Source organism: Onychomys torridus, chromosome 6, assembly GCF_903995425.1.
Source record: "Onychomys torridus chromosome 6, mOncTor1.1, whole genome shotgun sequence".
NCBI classification, from domain to species: Eukaryota; Metazoa; Chordata; class Mammalia; order Rodentia; family Cricetidae; genus Onychomys; species Onychomys torridus.
The window spans coordinates 85,215,184-85,234,887 of NC_050448.1; the positions used below are offsets into that span (position 1 = coordinate 85,215,184).

Here is a 19,704-nt window from a genome sequence, read left to right on the forward strand (position 1 = left end):
CGAGGGCCCGGGATGCGGAGGGGCTGAGAGTCCCGGTCCCCAGGGTTCGGACGACCTGGAAAATGTCTTCGGGGCATGCGCCACAGCGGCCGTTAAGGGACCCAGAACCGACGCCGTGGAGTGGGCAGCCCGGAGGCATGGGGCCAGAGCATGGCCGGGCTTCGCACGCCCAGCGAGGCCCCTGAGGGCGCAGGGCGCAGGCGCGAGGCGCAGGGGCAGCCGGCGGCCAGGTGCGGCCAGCCAGGTGCGGGGAACCGGGGTGGAGCAGCGCGGCTGCGCGGGCGTCGGGGGCGGGGCCGGCAGCTACAAGAGACGGGGGCGGTGCCCGGTCTGACCAGCTTGCTTTCTAGGGTGGATGTGCTTCTCATCCCTAGGTGAGTGATGCTGGGGCTAGCCGGGGGGCTAGAGATGGAACACGGACACTACCCTCCACCCCCAGCTGAGGTTCATAATACAAGCCAGGAAGTCACCGAAAAGCTGGTGGTTGACATCTTGCCTACTTCAGATTAAGTCCCAGTTGATAGGAACACGTGTAATAGAATACCAACATTCAGGGCCGAGAGTGAAGTGGATCCGTGTTGTTGTAGCATCACTGGCTCGTGGCTCGTTATCCCCCTCGCCCCCGCACCCCAAGTTTCATCTGGCGATGTTTGAGAAGTCACTGAAAGCAGTGTGGATGAGGTTGAGAAGTCGAGGAGGACCTTGAGCTTCTGTGTGCTTAGTTACTCTCGTGTCCCACTCTGGTTTAATGTGGTGCTGGGGATCAGATCTACCTCTTGCTTGCTAGGTAAGCATTCCTGTCAACTTATCTTCCATAACCCGAGATGGAGGATCTTAGCAGTAAGTTTGTATCACACTGGTAATGGTAAAACAAGATAGGGGTGCACTTGGTTGAGTTGGAACTTTCAGAACCCATCGTCAATATCTCAGTCCTTACTGGATGAATTCTGTGGGCAAGTGGTACCAGGTGAGACGGCAGAACACCTACCCCTTTTCATCTGGGCCATCATTTCTTCTAGGCGTCTCCTGTGGAAAGGGATTATTTGGCATTTACAGCTGAGTTGCCGCTGATTTCTCTGATACAGAGCCCAGAGGATAAAGCTGCATTATTAATATTATTATTGTTATTATCATTTTTGTCACAACGGAAGTTGGAAACAAAATGGAAGAGGCAGAAAAGCACATACCGGTAAATGCACCCGCCCACCCTTCTTACCCACCTACAAGGGTCTCCGAGGGGGTGTATTGTGGAGAAATGACAAACCATCCTATTTAGGCCCTTTCATCTCTCTGGGGTGTTGAACTAAATAAGACTGACATCAATGAAATATCCACATTTGATGTAAAGTAAAAACACAGATGTTAGTTATTATTAAACAATACCTCAGAATGTGCAAATGGGTCACCTGAACATTTCATTTCCCTTTTCTTTCCCTGGAGAGTTTAAAGTGTAGAGCCTTGGCTGAGGAGGTCTCTTGAGTCCCAAGACTTTGCATTTCTCTAAGTTTCCAGGAAGATGCTATGCTGGTTTGGGGACCACACTTGGAGACCTAAGCTGATTATCCCTGCTCTTTAGCATTTGGGCACCTGGAATGTGACTAGTACAACTGAGGGAGGAACCGACCTTCACCTTGATCAATTTTACTAGCAAGTGTGAAATCCTGGACTCAATTCCCAACACAGGGAGAGAGGGAGGGGAGGAGGGCAGTGGCTAGCATGTGTTGGGTATGTTTTAGTGTATTGCTGGGGATGGAAGCCAGGGCCTCACTCACGCAAGGCAAGTGGTCACCCACTAATCTACATCCCGGCCACACTTGTCCTTTGCTTTAGTGGCTCTCATTACTCTAGATACGGGTTTAGCCTTGGTTCACTCCTCTACAGTGCTGGTAAGAACAGTAAGGACTGCTGTTAGGGATTACAAACGGGCTTTTGGCATGCTCGGCAAGCACCTAACATTTCTGTGTCTCTTGGATCTGCTGAAAAGGGCTGTTCTGACTTAGGACTGTTGCAGTCAGAACACTGTAGTAGGGTTTAACCCAGGATAGGTAAGGCAAGGGCAGCTGAGAATGGAGATACCTATATAGATGTGTGTGCAAGGAGAAGAGACTGGGAAGATAGGGTAAGGGCTTTGGAAATTAAGAGGAAACATACGTCTAGATCTAACTTTAGATGGTGAGGGTGGTCAGACACCAAGGGTGGGAAGAAATTCACTTTAAACTGAGTTAGCAGGATTCTTGCTAAAACTGGCCTAGGCTGTCCCAAGACTGGGAGTCAGAATCCAAGCCTGCTAGAAGTGGCCTTAGAGAAGTTTGAGTCAAGATTGGTTGCTGAGGGAGCCTGTTGTCTGCCCAGCGTTCCCTAACCTCTGGTCTACCTATCTGGACCACAGTCTCGGGCAGTTCACACAGGCAAACGACCCCTGAAGTTTAGCTACAGGAAGCATGAAGCCCAGGTATGGCACCCTGGAAGAGGTGGTGTGCAGGGCGGGGTGGCGGGGAGGGAGAGGGGCGCTGCCTGAGGCTTTAGGTTCAAGCTGTGTGGAGGCTGTTGTTGCCCCCAACTGACTGGGGAGAAGAAATCTTCTTGTTTTCTTCTTAATGGTCTGAGTCATGCATGATTGAGAACTTGCTGTTGTTTAAAATCTTTCAGTGCAATAGTGTGGTTGGTGGTAATTTTGAAGAAGTTTGTCCGGAGAGGGTAATTAAGTTTAAACCGCCATTATACAAACAACGGTACCAGTTCGTTAAAGATTTAGTGGATCGCCATGGGCCCAAGAAGGTAATTATCTTTTTTTTCTCAACTGTTCAGATTGCCCTATTTAAAGTGGTTTATCAAATATACTAGTAAGGCTAGACCCCCCCCCCCCCCCCCAGTATTAGGGATCACAAACAGGGGCTTTTGGCATGCTCGGCAAGCACTCAGCTGCTAAGCCACATCCTCTGCTGAAAAAGACTTGAATGATTTGGGTTGGTGGTGGATATAAGCACAGTGCATTGTAATGCATGTAGAGAACTGTCAGGAAGGAAGAAGTAAAGGCTTTGTTACGGTTGTCTAGTCTGGCTTCTAACTCACACATGCAGGCGATCCTTCTGCCTCAGCTTCTCGAAGCAGAGGCTATAGGTGTGCCCAGCAGGAGAGACTTCAGCGTGATGATTGCAATAGGGAGATGACACTCCATGTGTTTCAGAGTTAAGCAGGCTTTTTTTCTTCCTTTCTTTTTAAACCATGGATGCATGAACAAAGTCACAAATGGAGAAAGTCATGATGATAATCCCAAGGAGGATTTTTTTGTTTTGATCTTTTCGAGACAGGGTTTCTCTGTGTAGCTTTGCGCCTTTCCTGAAACTCACTCTGTAGCCCAGGCTGGCCTCCAACTCACAGAGATCCGCCTGGCTCTGCCTCCCGAGTGCTGGGATTAAAGGCGTGTGCCATCACCGCCCGGCTCCAAGAAGGATTTTTAACAGTGAGGGCAGCTTAATTATAGAGTCTCCAAGTCCACTTTCCTGCCCCTCCCTCCCAAATTTGGGATTACAAGTGTTTGCCACTACGTCTGCTGAACCCCCCCCCCCCCACCCCTCTGTTTTTGAATTTAAGGTCTGGCTATGGTTCCCAGGCTGTTCTCTTAACTCTCAGGCTCAAGTGATTTATTTTCCTTCTCTCTCTCGATTTTTGTTTTTTGAAACAGAGCTTCTCTGTGTATCCCTGGCTGTCCTGGAATGCACTCTGTAGAACAGGCTGGCCTCGAACTCAGAGATCCACTTGCCTCTGCTGGAATTAAAGTGTGTGCTGCCACACCTGGCCTCAGGTGATTTCTTGCTTTCCACTTTGGCCTTCTTTCTTTTCCCTGCCAGTAGTGGGGTCTGCAGGCATCTCCCAGCCTGGCTGGGAGGGATCATTGACGAAAAGCTCTTCTATCAGCCGGGGAGACAAAGTTCAGTGGCATGGGGGTGGGGAGTGGGGGGTGGTGGAGAGGCCTGAGGAAATGGTGGTTAAGAGAAATTTTGGGAACAAATAGTAATTTTTAAACACTGAGGCAGGGAGTGGGAGCAGAGTCTTGCCTAAGTCTTAATGGAGGAAGGTCATTCTTTGCAATGACCCCTTTCCTGGAACGTGTAGCCTGTACAGGGAGCCCAAAGCTCAGGTGGAAATCCCCTTGTTAGCAGATGAAATGGCTCACTCAGCCAGTATAGGCATTTGCTGCCAAGTCTCATGACCAGAGTTCAATCCCATGATGCACCTGGTAGAAGACGAGAGAACTGACTCCCACAAATTCTCTCACTTCCACCCATGTACTGTGGTACGTGAGAAAAACAAAAACAAAAACAAACTGCAACAGTGTCAAAAAGAGTTCTCCATTACTAATTTTTTTCTTTTTAAAAAAGATTTATTTGAAGCTGAGTGTAGTGGTACATGCCTTTAATCCCAGCACTCAGGAGGCAGAGGCAGGCAAATCTCTGTGTCCGAGGCCAGCCTGGTCTACAGAGTGAATTTCAGAATAGCCAGGGCTATACAGAGAAACCCTGTCCAAACAACTTAAAAAGAAAATCAAATTGTGCTACAGTGTGATGCCAGAGGAGATCAGATCCTCTGGAGCTGGAGTTAGGGGCAGTATGTGCTGTCTGATGTGGGTTCTGGGAACTGAACCTGGGTCCTCTGAAAGAACATTCAGCATTTTTCTGAACCACTTCTCCAGACCCCTTTGCTAACATTTAAATGTAAGGAAAAAAATCTTGATTTTTTTTTTTTTTAAATTTGCTTTTAATGCCATAGATTCCACATTTCTGGAATGTTCAGTTGGAACATCAGGCAGTATTACAGTACTGTGGTCAGAGGTACTTTTCATATTTTTCTTTTCATATTTGATGGTATATGTATCTAACCCCAGGTGTGCTCTGCTGAGGCAGGAGGTTTGAGGTTTGCTTAAGCTCTGGAGTTTGAGGCCAGCCTGAGCTACACAGTCAGATTCTAACTCAAAAGCAAAAACTGACCAAACAAACAAGCAAAACAGTAGTAATGATGATGATGATATCAGATGATAATGGGCCTGTCCATTGCTCCAAAGTTTGGAGCAAAGTCATAGTTTCATAGAATAAAGTACCTGATTGTTATGCTGATGGGCGCGGCATGACTGGAGACTAGATGCTGGTAAGGTGACCGGTTCTTCCCCTGCTGAGTGTTGAGGACTAAGTTAAGAGGCTTTCTCTTACTGGCTTCCTTTAATCGCCTCAGCTACTTTGCACATGTTCACACATCTGCCTTAGTAGCCTTTTCAGCAAATCTGTTCATTTGAAGGGTCTGAAGTGCCTCCCCCCCCCCCCCCCCCCCCCCCCCCCCGACAGGGTTTCTCTGTGTAGCTTTGCGCCTTTTCTGGAACTCACTTGGTAGTCCAGGCTGGACTTGAACTCACAGAGATCAGCCTGGCTCTGCCTCCCGAGTGCTGGGATTAGAGGCGTGGGCCACCACTGCCCAGCTCAATATAGAATTTCATATGGCTCAATGTGATTGTTTTCCTAATCAATTTGAGAAATTAGGCCTGGGGATTTAGCTCAGTTGGTGGAATGCTTGTCTAGCATGCATAAAGCCCTCTAGTAGCTCATAAATGGCACAGTGCTGCATGCTGTAATCCCAGAATTGTTAGCACTCAGGAGGAGGTTTGGCCATATATCAAGTTTGAGGCCAGTCTAGGCCACAGGAGTCCCTGTCTCAAGAAATAAATTAGTGCATAAACTTGAAAAAAAAAAAGATTAAGAAATTACATTACTCTGTGAGAAAGAAACAGAAGCAGGTTTTGTTTCTGAAGCTTGATGCTGAAACTCCAACCTGTGCTGGGCATGGTGCCACAGACACACTGAGGTAGAGGCAGGAGCATTGCTCTGAGTTTGAGGACAGTATGGTGTGTATAGTGAGTTCCAGGCTAGCAAGGAGTACATATCAAGTACCCTGTTTAAAAATAAACAAGCCGGTTGGTTGTGGCACATACCTTTAATCCCGGCACTGGAGAGGCAAAGGCAGGCGGATCTCTATGAGTTCGAGGCCAGCCTGGGCTACAGAGCAAGATCCAGGACAGGCACCAAAACTACACAGAGAAACCCTGTATGGAGAAACAAAACAAAAAGTCCAAAGCAACAAGATTCAACTTTGATTCTTGCTCTGTGGCTGAAGATAACCTTGAACCCCCACCCCCACCCCCCATCTTCCTTACCTCTACTCTTCAAGTGCTAGTACTACAGGTCTGCACCATTACACTTGGTTCTAGGGGCGGGACCCAGGGCTTCAGGCATGCTAGGCAGGCACTATATCAATTACATCTCCAGCCCTATATGTGATTCTGAGCTGGAAAACGAGTCTCCCTCTCTGCCACCTCTCTCCCTCTTGAAGGCAGGGTCTCACATACAAGCTAGCTTCAAGCATTTTTCTGCCACAGCATCCCCAGGGCTAGGCTTATAGGCAGATGCCACTATGCCTTTTTATCTTTCTCCTTGAATCAAAAACAGATAGTAGCAATTGTTCTGAATAGGAATGACCCTGCCTGACTTTTCCTCAAGCTTTTTAAATTTTAGACGAAAAAGGGGAAATGTGGTGATATTGTGTTCCCCAAAATAGTGTGCACCCTAATAAACTTATCTGGGGTCAGAGAACAGAACAGCCACTAGATATAGAGGCCAGAAAATGGTGGCACACACACACCTTTAATCCTATCACTTGGGAAGCAGAGATCCATCCAGATCTCTGTGAGTTTAAAGCCACACTGGAAACAGCCAGGCGTGGTAACAAGAGCCTTTAATCCCAGGAAGTGATGGCAGAAAGCAGAAAGGTATATAAGGCATGAGGACCAGGAACTAGAGCAGGTTAAGCTTTTAGGCTTTTGAGCAGCAGTTCAGCTGAGATTCATTCTGGATGAGGACTCAGAGGCTTCCAGTCTGAGGAAACAGGATCAGCTGAGGAATTGGCGAGGTGAGGAAGCTGTGGCTTGTTCTGCTTCTCTGATCTTCCAGCATTCACCCCAATACCTGGCTTCAGGTTTGTTTTTATTGATAAGACCTTCTAACAATTCGTGCTACAATCGATTTACATGCAGGATTAGAAAATCTCAGTTTAATTTGTTTTTTGTATATACTAAGATCCTTCCATATAATAACACACACACACACACACACACACACACACACACACACACACACACACACGGGTGGAGGCCCAAAAAGGTCAACATCGTGTGTCTTTCTCTGTTACTCTCCCACCTTATGTTTTTTGAGATAGGTTTCTCATGAAACCTGGATCTCTCAGGTTTGGCTAGGCTGTGAGTAGTGTTCCAGACATGTTCTGCCCATCTGACTTTACATGGGTGTCCAGGATCTGAACTCAGGTCCTCATTCTTGCACTTCACTAACTGAACCGTCTCCCAGGCATCCTCTAGTTTTAAAAGCACATACTTTTCTGGCTATGAATGTTTTGCAAATGACATTGTGTCTCATCTATAGGTTGCAGACCTGGGATGTGGCGATACCAAGCTCCTAAAGCTGCTAAAAATCTACCCATGCATTCAACTGCTTGTTGGGGTAGATATCAATGAAGAAAAATTACATTCAAATGGGTAATACTTCCAGTGCTATGGTTTAGATGTGTTTTGTCTCCCAAAGGTGCTTGGGTTGGAAGCCTGGTCCCCAGGGTGGTGGTAGAACTGTGGTAGAGATGGGGAATAATTGTAGGTCATGGGGCTCTTCCTAAGAGCTGGGTTCTCCCTCTTTTTTGAGACAAGATATAATGATGTAGCATAGGTGTCCTCACCATAAATTTTCAGTGTGCCCTCACACGTGCCTTTAATACTCATCTCTTAGTTGAGGGTTAAGTCTCAAGACTGCGTCAGTTCTGAGGGAGGGTTGCAGCATGTGCATGGTGCCTTCACACCACGTTCACCTTTCTGTTTCTCTGATACATGCCAGATTCCCAGATTGTTTTGAAATCTTCTAAGGAGCTGAAAATAGCTCTGTTCTAAAGAGAGGCAAAGTACGAAAACGAGAACAATGAAAAATTTTAAATCATGTTCTTAGCGGCCTAACTTCCTAGTGTGGAAGGAAGGCACCTGGTGGCCTAGCGTTTAGTACAGCAAGAGAAAAACGGGCGGAGCAGGACTCCCTTCCGTGCAGGCAATGCGCAGAGGATCCCGGTTCTGCAACTGGGAGAGCTCCTTCCCTTTTTACTTTTGTGGTTCTGGGAATCACCGTTGGATGTCTACATACACCAAAGCAGGACCTCAAGTTTCAGGGCCTCTCCTCACACAGCTAGGTGCATCCTCTGCCCCTGAGCCATGTCCCCAGCCTTGGAATTGCTGAGTCGGTTGTTTCCTAATGTTGCTGACTGACGATGATTCTTTTGCAGGCATCACTTGTCTCCCTGTTTGGGGGAGTTTGTAAAACCCCGAGATCTCGATTTGACTGTCACCTTGTATCACGGCTCTGTTGTGGAAAGAGACTCTCGCTTGCTTGGATTCGATTTGATAACATGCATTGAATTGTAAGTCTGAAAGTTGTACCAACTGTCTGTTTTGAAAAATATGAAGGAATTAGCCTTAGTAATCAATGTGATTATTATTATTTTTTTAAATACTCATCAGGTGGGAGTATCTTTCTACTTTTAGTATTTTACCCCAGGAATTCCAAATATGAAGATAATCCCAAAAGCAGACATTCATATACTCATCACACAGCCACCTATTAGTGCCTCCCTTGGATTCCTTATCTCATGTGCTGGCCCTCCGCACAGTGCTTTTCACCCCTGAAACAATTAAAAGATTATATACATAGGCCTTGGCTCCTGTTTAAGAATTTCATTTGTGGGACTGGAGATGTCACAGTGGTTAAGAACACTTGTTCTTACAGAGGAAGTTCAGTCCCTAGCACCCACATGGCAGCCAACATCCCATCCATAACTCCATTCCATGGGCACCAACTCCCTCTTTTGACCTCTGAGGGTGTATGGTTTTCAAGCAAAACATTCACACACATTATTGAAAATTTCCCAGGGGCCTGCCCTGAGAAGATTTCTCTGAGTCCTGGGGAAGCCGCTATGGCCGGCATGGGGTAATCTGTGGGAAAAGAGTCTATGTACACCTTGCTCTTTCGTCCGTCCGCTTTATTTCTCTAAGACAAAATTGTGTCTGCACAGCTTCAGTTCTGCTCCTCTCTCTCTTCTCTTCTTGTCCCCTCATAGCCCTAACTAAGCTCTTCTATGGATCTCATCTTCAGCCTCAGTTCCTCTGTCCTCCATCTTTCCTTCTTCTCCTCCTTCCTTGACCTGATTCAAATCCACCTACAATCTGCAGAAACTTTTCCTTGCCTCTTTCTCCCTGGGCTGAGCTACTCTAACCCTAACCCTGGGTCAGGAATTCTGCCTGTCTTCACTCGCTCCTGGTTATGCAGTAAGCCCCTTTGTTCTCAGTCACTAGATCTGCAGGGTTAGTCTAGTCGGCCTGAGAGAGAAAGGGATGGTCTGAGCTTCGTTTGCACAAGAAACAAAGCTACACATCTACATACCTGCTTGTCTCCCAGGTGTCTCTCTGTAGGGGTGTCACCTAGTTCAGATCAGCAGGAAGTCTGAGAAGCTTATACTGTTTGCCTATGGCCTAGGAGTATGAGCACACAAGGAATTAATAGCAGGAAACAGCTGATATGTTAAAAGCTGAAAAACATCAAGTATTCCTTGATAATTTGACTTCTCTAGAAGGGTTCCTTGGTCTTTCTAGGTATGGCTTTATCATACACAGTTGAATCTACTATTTACTATTTTTGTGGCCTGCAGCAACACATAAAAACAAAGAATTAATTTGTTTTTCTTTTTTTTTATGATGGATTTAGTTTTTAGATTTTTAATTTACCTTTACGTGTATAAGTGTTTGCCTGAATGTATGTCTCTGTACCGTGTGTGTGCAGTGCCTGAGGAGGCTTGCAGAGGGGCTGGATCCCTTGAGGCTGGAATCAAACACAGCTGGCAGTTGTGAGAGCCACCATTAGGTACTGGGAATCAAACTAGTCTTCTGGAAGAGCAGCCAGTGCTCTTGACTGCTGAGCCATCTCTCCAGCCCCCCTTTCTCTTTCTTCTTCTTTTTTTGAAGGCTAGCATAGCCCAGGGTGGTCTCAAACTTGGTATATATAATATTGAATTTCATATCCTTCTGCCTCTACGTCCCAAGTGCCAGGATTCCAGGTGTGTGCCACCATGCTCAGTTTTATGTGATGCTAGGGATCAAAGTCAGGGCTTTGTGCCTTTTGGGGGTTCTCCTGCTGTTGATTTGTGGTCTGATTCCATTGTGATCAGACAGAACACAGGGAATCATTTCAGTTTTTCTATATTTGTTAAGATGTGCTTAGTGTCCTAATGTGTGGTCTACTTTAGAGAAAGTTCTGTAGGCTGCTGGGAAGGATTTATATTCTGCAGTATTTGGATGGAATACTACATAGATGGTATGTTAAGTCCTTTTGATCTATGATTCATTTAATTCAGATATTTCTTTTGTTGGGATGGCTTGTCAATTGGTAAGAGTCAGGTGTTGATGATATTTCTGTTGTGCTGGGGTTAATCTGTGGTGTCACACTTAGTAGTATTTGGTAGTATTTGAGATTAATATAATTATGCTGTTTTCTCCTCTCTCTTCCTCTCTCCAGGCCCTCTCATGAATCATATTTGAGGTGTTGGGGATCCAATGTAGGGCATTGCCAATCCTGCCCCATCTTTGTTATCACTTGAATTTACAGATTTACAGATGTTGTGGGATTGGGAACAAGGCACTGTTCTCTTCAACCAGGCTTACAAATTCTTCACCTTCGGTTCCATTTACTTAGGCTTTTCCTCTAGCTGTAATTTCCGGTGTGCATTTTCCATGTGATCTACCTGAGAGTAAACTGCAGACTTCATAAATACCTATATTTTAAAGATATTTTCCTAAACGTTTTTATTAGATTGTGTGTGTGTGTGTGTGTGTGTGTGTGTGTGTGTGTGTGTGTGTGTTCCTGAACTCATGTTGTCAGGCTTGGGGGCAAGCATCCTTAATCTGCTAGCTATATTGCAGGTCCTTAAACATCTTTTCTAATGCTTTGAGCCAACGAGATGGCTCAGCAGGAAAAGGCACTTGGCTGTGTAAGTCTACAGACCTGAGTTCAATTTCCAGAACCCACATAAAGGTGAAAGGAGAGAACTGGTTTTCAGTGTTGTACTCTGGTCTCCACAAATGGCCCACAAATGTCTTCCCATCACACACACACACAGTAATAATAAATAAAAATAAAAAAACAAGATGATGTGCTTCTTGTGTGGCCATAGTATGCTGTATTACCAAATGTCACAGTGGCAAGTGTGGTTCACGCCTTTAATATCAGCACTCAGGAAGCAGAGGCAGGTAGAACTGAGTTTGAGGCCAGCCTGGTCTACAGAGTAAGTTCCAGGACAGCCAAGGATACATAGAGAAACCCTGTTTAAAAAAAAAAAAAAGAAGCTCACAATGTTGCATACAGCCATGTTATGTAGTCGTCATATCCAACACTCACAACTCAGCTGTCCTAGTGATACCTTTTAACCTTTATAGCTGTTTTCAAATCTAGATATCATTCAAAATGTGGCTTTTGTTTTATTTTTTATTTTTATTTTTTTGGTACTTTTTGAGACAGGATCTCTCTCTGTAGCCTTGACTGTCTTGGAGCTCACAGAGATCCCTCTGCCTCTGCCTCCCGAGTGCTGGAATTAAAGGTGTGCACCACCATGTCTAGCCTGGGGATTTTAGTAGTGATGTCTTTTGAGTGTCTGTTAAATCATCTGGAATGGGTTTGCTCAGTCTTTCTGCTTTCTAGACCATCCCTTAATCTGGATTTATCTTAGTATTTTAATGCTAGATTTAGAGGATGCATTTTTTTTTTTTTTTGGCTCCGTGGGGATATTGATCAAGTGTTTCATGCATGCCAAGCAGGTACTATAGCTCCAAACTCTACCTGCTGTCCCAGGGGACAGGTTGTGTGTGCATTCCTGCACTCACGAGCATAAATGCCTGGGAGGTACAGGCTAGAGTTTGACGTCTTGTGTCTTCTCACAATCCCTCTCACCTTGTTTGTTTGTTTGTTTGAGACAGGGTTTCTCTGTGTAGCTCTGACCATCCTGGAACTCTCTCTGTAGACCAGGCCGGCCTCGAACTCACAAGTGCTAGGAATAAAGGCGTGTGCCACCATGCCTGGCTACTTCGTATTTTTGAGATGGGTCTCTCAATGACCCTGAACCTTGCTGATTGGCTACACTGGCTGGCCAACAAGCCCTAGAGATCTTCTGGTAGTTGCCTCCCCAGCATTAGGGTTGCAGATGTGTGTTTCCATGCCAGATTTTTCTGAGTATAGGGGATCTGAACTTCGATCCTCATTCTTGCACAAGTATATCCACATGTGAGTTCAGGTGCCCCTGGAGCCTAGAAGAGAGTATCAGGTACCTTGGAGCTGGAGTTATAGGTGGTTGTGAGTCACCTAACATGGGTGCTGGAGACCAAATGTGGGTCCTCTGTGAGTATGTGCTCATAATTGTTGAGCTATCTCTACAGTTGCCTGGATTTTTGAAAAGATCTCATAGAAGTAATGTTGTGTTCTTGGGGCATCAAATCAAGGAATATACAAGCTCAGATACCTTTTTAAAAGGAATATTGATATGAATTCTGTAGAGGGCAGCAGAGGACCTGAGTTGATGGATCAACAATTGTTCATGGGTTGTGGACTGTTGCCTTATCAAAGAAGGGAGAAATCAACATCCAGGTAGGAATTATTTTTGCCAAGTCAATTAGGGAAATACATGCAAGTGAAGCCACATTAATTCTATCTTTCTTATGAACTGTTTCAGAATAGAACATTTGAATTCAGATGATCTGGCCAGATTTCCTGAAGTGGTTTTTGGATACCTGTCACCATCCATGGTTGTCATCAGCACACCAAACGCTGAGTTCAACCCCCTGTTTCCCACAGTGACCCTGAGGGATGCAGATCATAAATTTGAGTGGAGCAGAATGGAGTTTGAGACCTGGTAAGTTCAGAAGTTTTCTTCTTTGCTGCTGCTGCTGTTTGTTTGGTTTTTGGTAGGAATCCTGCCATAGGAAGTAAGCTTTGATATGTCTGTCTTAATTTGTTCCTTACTTCATTCCAGCAAGGTCTCCCTGTGTGGCTTACGATGTAGTGAGATCACAGGGAAAGCGGCACATTCGGGCAGCAGGAGAAAAGAGCGTGTGCCTACCGGATGCTCTTTAGGAGGCACCTGTAGTGTTGGCATTGAATGAGGGCCACAATGGGGAGGATGAGGGCCATGAAGGGAGCTTGGGGCGGCTTCTTGGCGTGTGCACATTGTTTTGGTGTAATTACAAATGCACATCATCTGGGCTGGAGCCTCTGAGGTTTCCTCATCCACCTCTACACTCTGCCTGTCCCATAGCCTCCCTTTCCTCATCCTGTGGTGACTTGGAAACTGAAAATGTGTCGCTGCTGCCTTTGTTCCTACAGAAGTCAGGCATCCTGGTGGTACATCATACACTTGTGTGTAGGGATGTTTAACTTTAGGGTTTTTTGTTTTTGTTTTTTGAGGTGATGTTTCCTTATGTAGCTCAGGCTAGCTTTAAAATCCTTATCCTTCTGCCTTATCAGTTCAAGTGCCATGGTAGGCATGCGCCTCCATGCTTGGCTTAGAAATACTTTGATTCATATGTTTTCTGTTTCCTTAAACTGCCAACACTTAAGAATTGTTTGTTAAGCTCGGCAGTGGTGGCGCAGCCCTTTAATCCCAGCACTCCGGAGGCAGAGCCAGGTGGATCTCAGTGAGTTCGAGGCCAGCCTGGTCTACAGAGCGAGATCTAGGACAGGCACCAAAACTACACAGAGAAACCCTGTCTCGAAAACAAACAAACAAGTTTGTTTACAAAGCTGCTTAACCAGAACTGTATGTCAGAGAAGTGATTTCCCTTTATTATTTGATTTCAGGGCTTTACAAGTGGCAAACTGCTATAATTACTGTGTGGAGTTTACTGGGGTAGGGACACCACCAGCTGGATCCGAGCATGTTGGATATTGTACCCAGATAGGTGTCTTTAGGAAAAACAGTGGGAAGCTAGCTGAACCCTGCATCTCACAACAGCATGACCAGCATGTGTACAAAGCGGTGAGTATTCTTGTGAAGTAGCTGTCAGGGCGAGAAGTCTATGGGTCAGCATGATGGACAATGAGGGCAAGGACTGCTTCTACAACTACTGCTGTTACCACTGCCCCCACCATCACCTCCCCCCCACCATCACCTCCCCCCCACCATCTCCCCCCCCACCATCTCCCCCCCATCACCTCCCCCCCATCACCTTCCCCCCCATCACCTCCCCCCCACCATCACCTCCCCCCCACCATCACCTCCCCCCCCCACCACCCCCCCCCCACCTCCCCCCCCACCATCACCTCCCCCCACCATCACCTCCCCCCACCATCACCTCCCCCCACCATCACCTCCGCCGGCAACTCCAGGGAATCTTTTTCATTTATTTTTAATTTTTCTTTAGCCGGTGTGCTACTTTGTTGCCCAGCGTGGCATTGATGTCTTGGATCAGTAGTTGTCTTGCCTGAGCCTCTCAGGGAACTGGGGTTATAGGCGTGTACCACTGATTCTAGACTGAACCGTTTTTTCTTTTCACACTACTTTCCACGTACTATCAAGTAGAAACGCTGGGTTAGGGGTTCGACATATATTAACTCCAGTCCCACCGGATCTAATGCCCTCTTCTGGCTGCAGTGGGCACCAGACATGCATAAGTTGCACAGACAGATACATGCAGGTCAAACACTCATACACACCAAATAATAAATCTTAAAAAAACAAAAAGGAATCCTGGGTTAGTGCCTGTTGGCAGAAACACGACTGGGATAAGTTGGCATTAGAACTGGAAGCAAACCAGTTAGCTGATATCCACAGTGTTGGACTTCCAGTGAAATTAAGGCCTTTGCAATGAGGAGATTCTGACACATGCAGGGTGTGCGCGTAGTTAGTTGTTATGTGCCGAATCACCGACAGTTTCAGCAAACTTCCCGTCTTCTGTTTGGTTTTCTTCAGGTTTATACAACCTCCTACCCGAGCTTACAGCAGGAAAAGGTGCTCAAGTTTGTACTGGTTGGGGAACTCCTGATACAGGTGGAGCGCTTGAGGCTGAGATACCAGAGGATGCTGAGGGACCAGGAGAAGGAGGACCCTAAGCCAGGGGACGAGGACTTCTCCCCGGAGCCCCACCTCCTGTTGGGAGAATTTTTCACGGAAGCCGAAAAGGCCAGGATAGAAAATTCTCCCCGACCCTTCTGTGAAGGAGAGAAGTTTTACATACCCCTGCGGAGACTGCTCGCTTACCCCAAGCTGCACCGCTTGTGCGTTGGCGAAGAGAGGATGAGGTCCCTCATTGCCGACTCGGTCTGCTTGAGCAGGGATGGCTCTGCAGTGGTCGTTGACTTGCATAATTCTTGGGATTATCGGTCTGAAGATAACTGAGCTATCAGAATTTCCCCGAAGCTCAGAGTCTCGCTGATACTTAAGTTGGCTTAGAATTCAAACTTTTTGTTCTTGTTTTTGTGGTGCTGGGAATGGCACGAAGGGCCTTGTGCATGGGAAGCAAGCACTCTGCCACTGAGCTCTATGCGTTATGACGTAAACTTTGTACAGTCCTAATTCAAGTAATATTTTGAAAGTTTTAACACAAATCGGGTCCTGAACTCACTGATAGATCTGCCTGACGTAGACTGCTCTTCGCCCAAGAAAGGGCTTCACGAAAAGTTGTTGCTTTCCTTTAAAATTGGATTTTTCTTTTCTTTTCTTTTCTTTTTTTCTTTTTTAAAATTTGGTGTTTCCAAGAATGAAGAAATTGGATGTGGTAATGTGTTAATTTTGTCCTCACCCATATTTTGGTGTTAGAGCCATATGTTGAATGTGACATTAAAACATTTCAATGTAATCAAAGCCACTTGAGAACCTTTCCCAGGGCTGAGCATAGGGGCCCTTACCTATAATCTGAGCACCTGGATGATGACACAGGAGGATCGTGGGTTTGAGTCCAGCCTGGGCTACATGGTGAGACTCTATATCTCAAAAACAAAAACCAATTCCTCTGCCCAACTTTTCCCAGGGGTGATGTAGCTTTAAAATCTAGGATTATCCTTTTACTTTGCATAAAACATTATATGAAAAAGGGACATGGTTGTTTTTTGAAGGGTATAGAAGTCTCCCTTGGTAATCCCTGTCCACATAGTATGTGTCTGTGTGTGTCTGTGGTGGAAGAGGTTGAGTCCCAGGGCTTTGCACATTTTAGGCACATGCTCAGCCATTGAGCTGCACCCTCACCCACATGTGAATACCCTTCCAGAGCTTTCTGCCTGGAGTCAGGGTGCGAGCTGCAGGAGAGAGAAATGTGGCTTTGTTTGATGAAAGAGAAAAGGGGCCCCAAGGGGGAAATTCTTGTGTAAGGCATGGGAATCCAGAGGTAAGTCAGCCAGGCATGGCTGCTCCACAGTGTTAGAGCCCCTGGTGTCCATCTTGATAACCGTGGCAGAGACGGTGGGTGGATTAACCTGGGGTTTCCTCTTGCATAGCCTACACTACCAGAAAGGAAGAGAGGTGGAGCTCCTTAGCTGCCCAGTGTGCTTTGGTGCTTGTTGCTAGGCAACACTACCGCCACTTCCTGTGTGACAGTGAGGGAAGTTGAGAAGCATAGTGTATATTCTGAGAAGCCACCGCCTGTGCCCCACCCGGTATAGCCTGAACTCCCGAGGCTGTTCTGTGGCTGCAGAGTCGGTCCCCGGGTAAGAGCTCTGTGGACGCTTATCCTTAAGATGAATCCTCCAGGGTTAATAATGAGTGGATTTGCTGAGAAGGTTTTCACAGAGAAGAATCTTAATCACATAGGCACCAGCTGTCCTCTGAATCTCATAGACTAATCCATCAGATTGCCACATGTCCCCAGGTGCTCAAAGGTGTACACGACCTAGACAGAGATTTACATTCCTTTCCACACCCCAAATGCCCAAAGTCTCCGACTTTCTATGTCTGTGCTCAAGGTTTGCCTTAGAGCTCCCTGCTCATCATGGCTCTTTGCTGAAGTCACGTTTTCTAGCCGGGGTAAAGCCCTTGATCAGACCTTCCTCCAAAGTTAGTCCATCAGCTCTCTTGAAGCCTGGTGTTTTGATCCCTTACCCACAAACCCTTTGTGTGCTTACAGCTACCATGGGGATAAGAACAGCTCTTTCTTGTCTGTCTACATTTCCCGCACCTACCTCTCTCTCTTCCCCAGAGCTGCAGACATGCTAGGCCAGCGCTTTACCACCAAGCCACACTTCCAGCCCTTGGCTCGTACGTACGTCCTTAGTGTGTGTTCACGTCTCAGGTTTGACAAATGCCTTTCTTTACACATTGACAGGTTTATCCTGTAGCCCTCTTCTCTCTCCTTTGCTACTGGGAATGTATCCCAGGGCTCCGTGTGCGCTCTACAGGTGCTCTACCATTGAGTGTCGTGCCCCCCCCCCCCCCCAGGCCCTTGTTCTAAAGCCACACCCTCACACCCTTATCCTTTAGCAGCACACAAAGGGTGCTTTGTGCGAGGGAAACTAGAGATTGCAGTAATTGCAGAATGCAAGCCAGGTGTAGTGGGGGCGTTACCTGTAATCCCAGCACTTGGGACATGGAGACAGAGGTTCAGACGTTCAGAGTCATCCTCGGCAAACTACTTTTCTTATTACAACCTTACAGCTTAAATTATGAGAGGCAAAGCAGAGTTCAGAACTATATAATCTAAAATAAAGCCAGTAATACCTTAATTCTTTTTATCCTCGTGAGTTTGAAGCCACCCTGGGCTACGTGAGGCCCTATCTCAAGAAAAAACAACCCAAAACAACCCTCTCCACACACACAATAAAAACCAAATGGAGGAAATCATCAGGGCTGCTGGGGGAATTTTGTTCCAGTTGTGTGTAAAATAGCCGTCATGGGAAGCTCTTACAAAAGCTAGAGTGAGTATTGTAGTACTGACCTAGTTAGAGAGCCAGCATCGCCATCAAAATTGTTTTCAGACCCAGTGGCCAAGCACCTGGCAGCCTCCAAGAACAAGTACAACAGCGCAAGACACCTTCTAGCACTCGCAAGTCTCCTCTGCTCTCTGCAGAATGGCTTTTCCACGACTCCTAACCAGACTCCACACACACACACACACACACACACACACACACACACACACACACACACACTGCAGAAACGGAGACTCGCCGAAATGGTGCCCTCTCCGGTCATCGCCCCTATCCTGTCGCCTGTGAACCCTTCACTCTCCTATCACAGCACATTTGACCCTTGCTCTTGGAGTTCAATGTTGAGTGACAGATCTCTCAGTTCCTTTTCCATCCCCGTCTGGGAATTTGCAGGGAGCTTCCCAAGAAATCAGATGTGGGAAATGCACTCTTTGAGGCCCTAATGCCTCAACGCTACCTTCGAATCTGGAACCTCACAAGCCTCAGACTGAGGGGGCTTGTTTAGGTTCTATTATCTGGAGACATTTAAGAATATCTCTGTGCTGGGATCCAATCCCGGACCCTGCAGACGCTAAGTAGGTGCGTTGCCACGCTCTACCCCAGCCACGAGTGTTTGTGTGATTTTACCCCATCCCTTCTTTTTCCTACTAGGAATACATTGTCCCACGTATCGAGAGTAAAGTGTATTCGCTACTGTCATATTTTCTGGACTGGGCACTGGTTTGTGCTGAGAAGTTTATGGATGGAGGAGAGGAAGTATATTTTCTTGCAAACTTAAATTCTGGTTGAATTTCAAGTGTCCAAGACCTTGTTTCGCGGACTCACGATGTAGCTGAGCATGACCTTGAACCTCCTGCTTCCACCTCCCCGGTGCTGGGATCTCAGGCCTGTGCCACTGCACCTGTTTTCTACAGTACTGGGGATTGAACCCAGGTCTTCCAAACATGCTGGGCCATCACACATCTGAGCTGCGTCCTCAACCCCCAGACGGCTGAGATCTTAATGGGGAAGGTTGCTGCTACCTTAAAGTCTCCCTCAAAACAAACACAAAACAACAACTCAGCCCCAAATACCCCTTTTTATTCCCAACATGCTCGAGGCCTGATTTTGATCCCATAGCAGCACAAAGCAAAAGATTCAGCTGGATGTGGTGGCACACACCCACAGTTTCAACACTCAGGAGGCAGAGACAAATTTGAGGTCAACCTGGTCTACACTCCATGCTCTAGGACAGCAAGGGCTACATAGTGCGACCCTGTACGAAAACTGAAATCCAAACAAAGGAGGGAAAACTGTGCAAACTACTTTTCTTATTACAACCTTACAGCTTAAATTATGAGAGGCAAAGCAGAGTTCAGAACTATATAATCTAAAATAAAGCCAGTAATACCTTAATTCTTTTTATCCTCACACTCACCATCTCACAGCCTCCTGGGGGCTCCTGGCTTCTCCAGTTCATTGCTTCCTGAAGAGCAGCTCTGTCCACTGTTCTGCATAGAATCCAGTGGATTGTCTATGTTTTACATCAACCTCCCCCAAATGGCATAAGTGCACTTGTTGTTCTTGTTCTTTTACTGATACATATTTTAAATATTTATTTTTTATGTCTTATGGATATTTGTGCATATCTGTGAGTAATGCATGCACATATACTACGTGT

At 46.4% G+C, this 19,704-nt stretch overlaps 1 protein-coding gene across 1 annotated transcript; it reads left to right on the forward strand.

The window, feature by feature from the left end:
• The first annotated feature begins 319 nt into the window (after positions 1-319).
• On the forward strand, positions 320-15,985 carry Henmt1 (HEN methyltransferase 1). The gene is made up of 8 exons (XM_036191160.1): positions 320-374; positions 1,020-1,189; positions 2,650-2,778; positions 7,482-7,594; positions 8,380-8,514; positions 12,865-13,044; positions 13,989-14,166; positions 15,100-15,985. Exons 2-8 carry the CDS (start codon positions 1,163-1,165, stop codon positions 15,523-15,525), a joined length of 1,188 nt encoding a protein of 395 aa, XP_036047053.1. The 5' UTR covers positions 320-374; positions 1,020-1,162; the 3' UTR covers positions 15,526-15,985.
• The last annotated feature ends 3,719 nt before the right edge of the window (positions 15,986-19,704 follow it).

What these genes read in the sequence shown, in the direction of transcription:
- Henmt1 (XM_036191160.1), top strand. Translation starts at nt 1,163, where the DNA reads ATGGAAGAGGCAGAAAAGCACATACCG. An exon ending in ATCGCCATGGGCCCAAGAAG is followed by an intron (nt 2,779 to 7,481) that starts GTAATTATCTTT and finishes TCTCATCTATAG; the next exon opens with GTTGCAGACCTGGGATGTGG. An exon ending in AGAATGGAGTTTGAGACCTG is followed by an intron (nt 13,045 to 13,988) that starts GTAAGTTCAGAA and finishes ATTTGATTTCAG; the next exon opens with GGCTTTACAAGTGGCAAACT.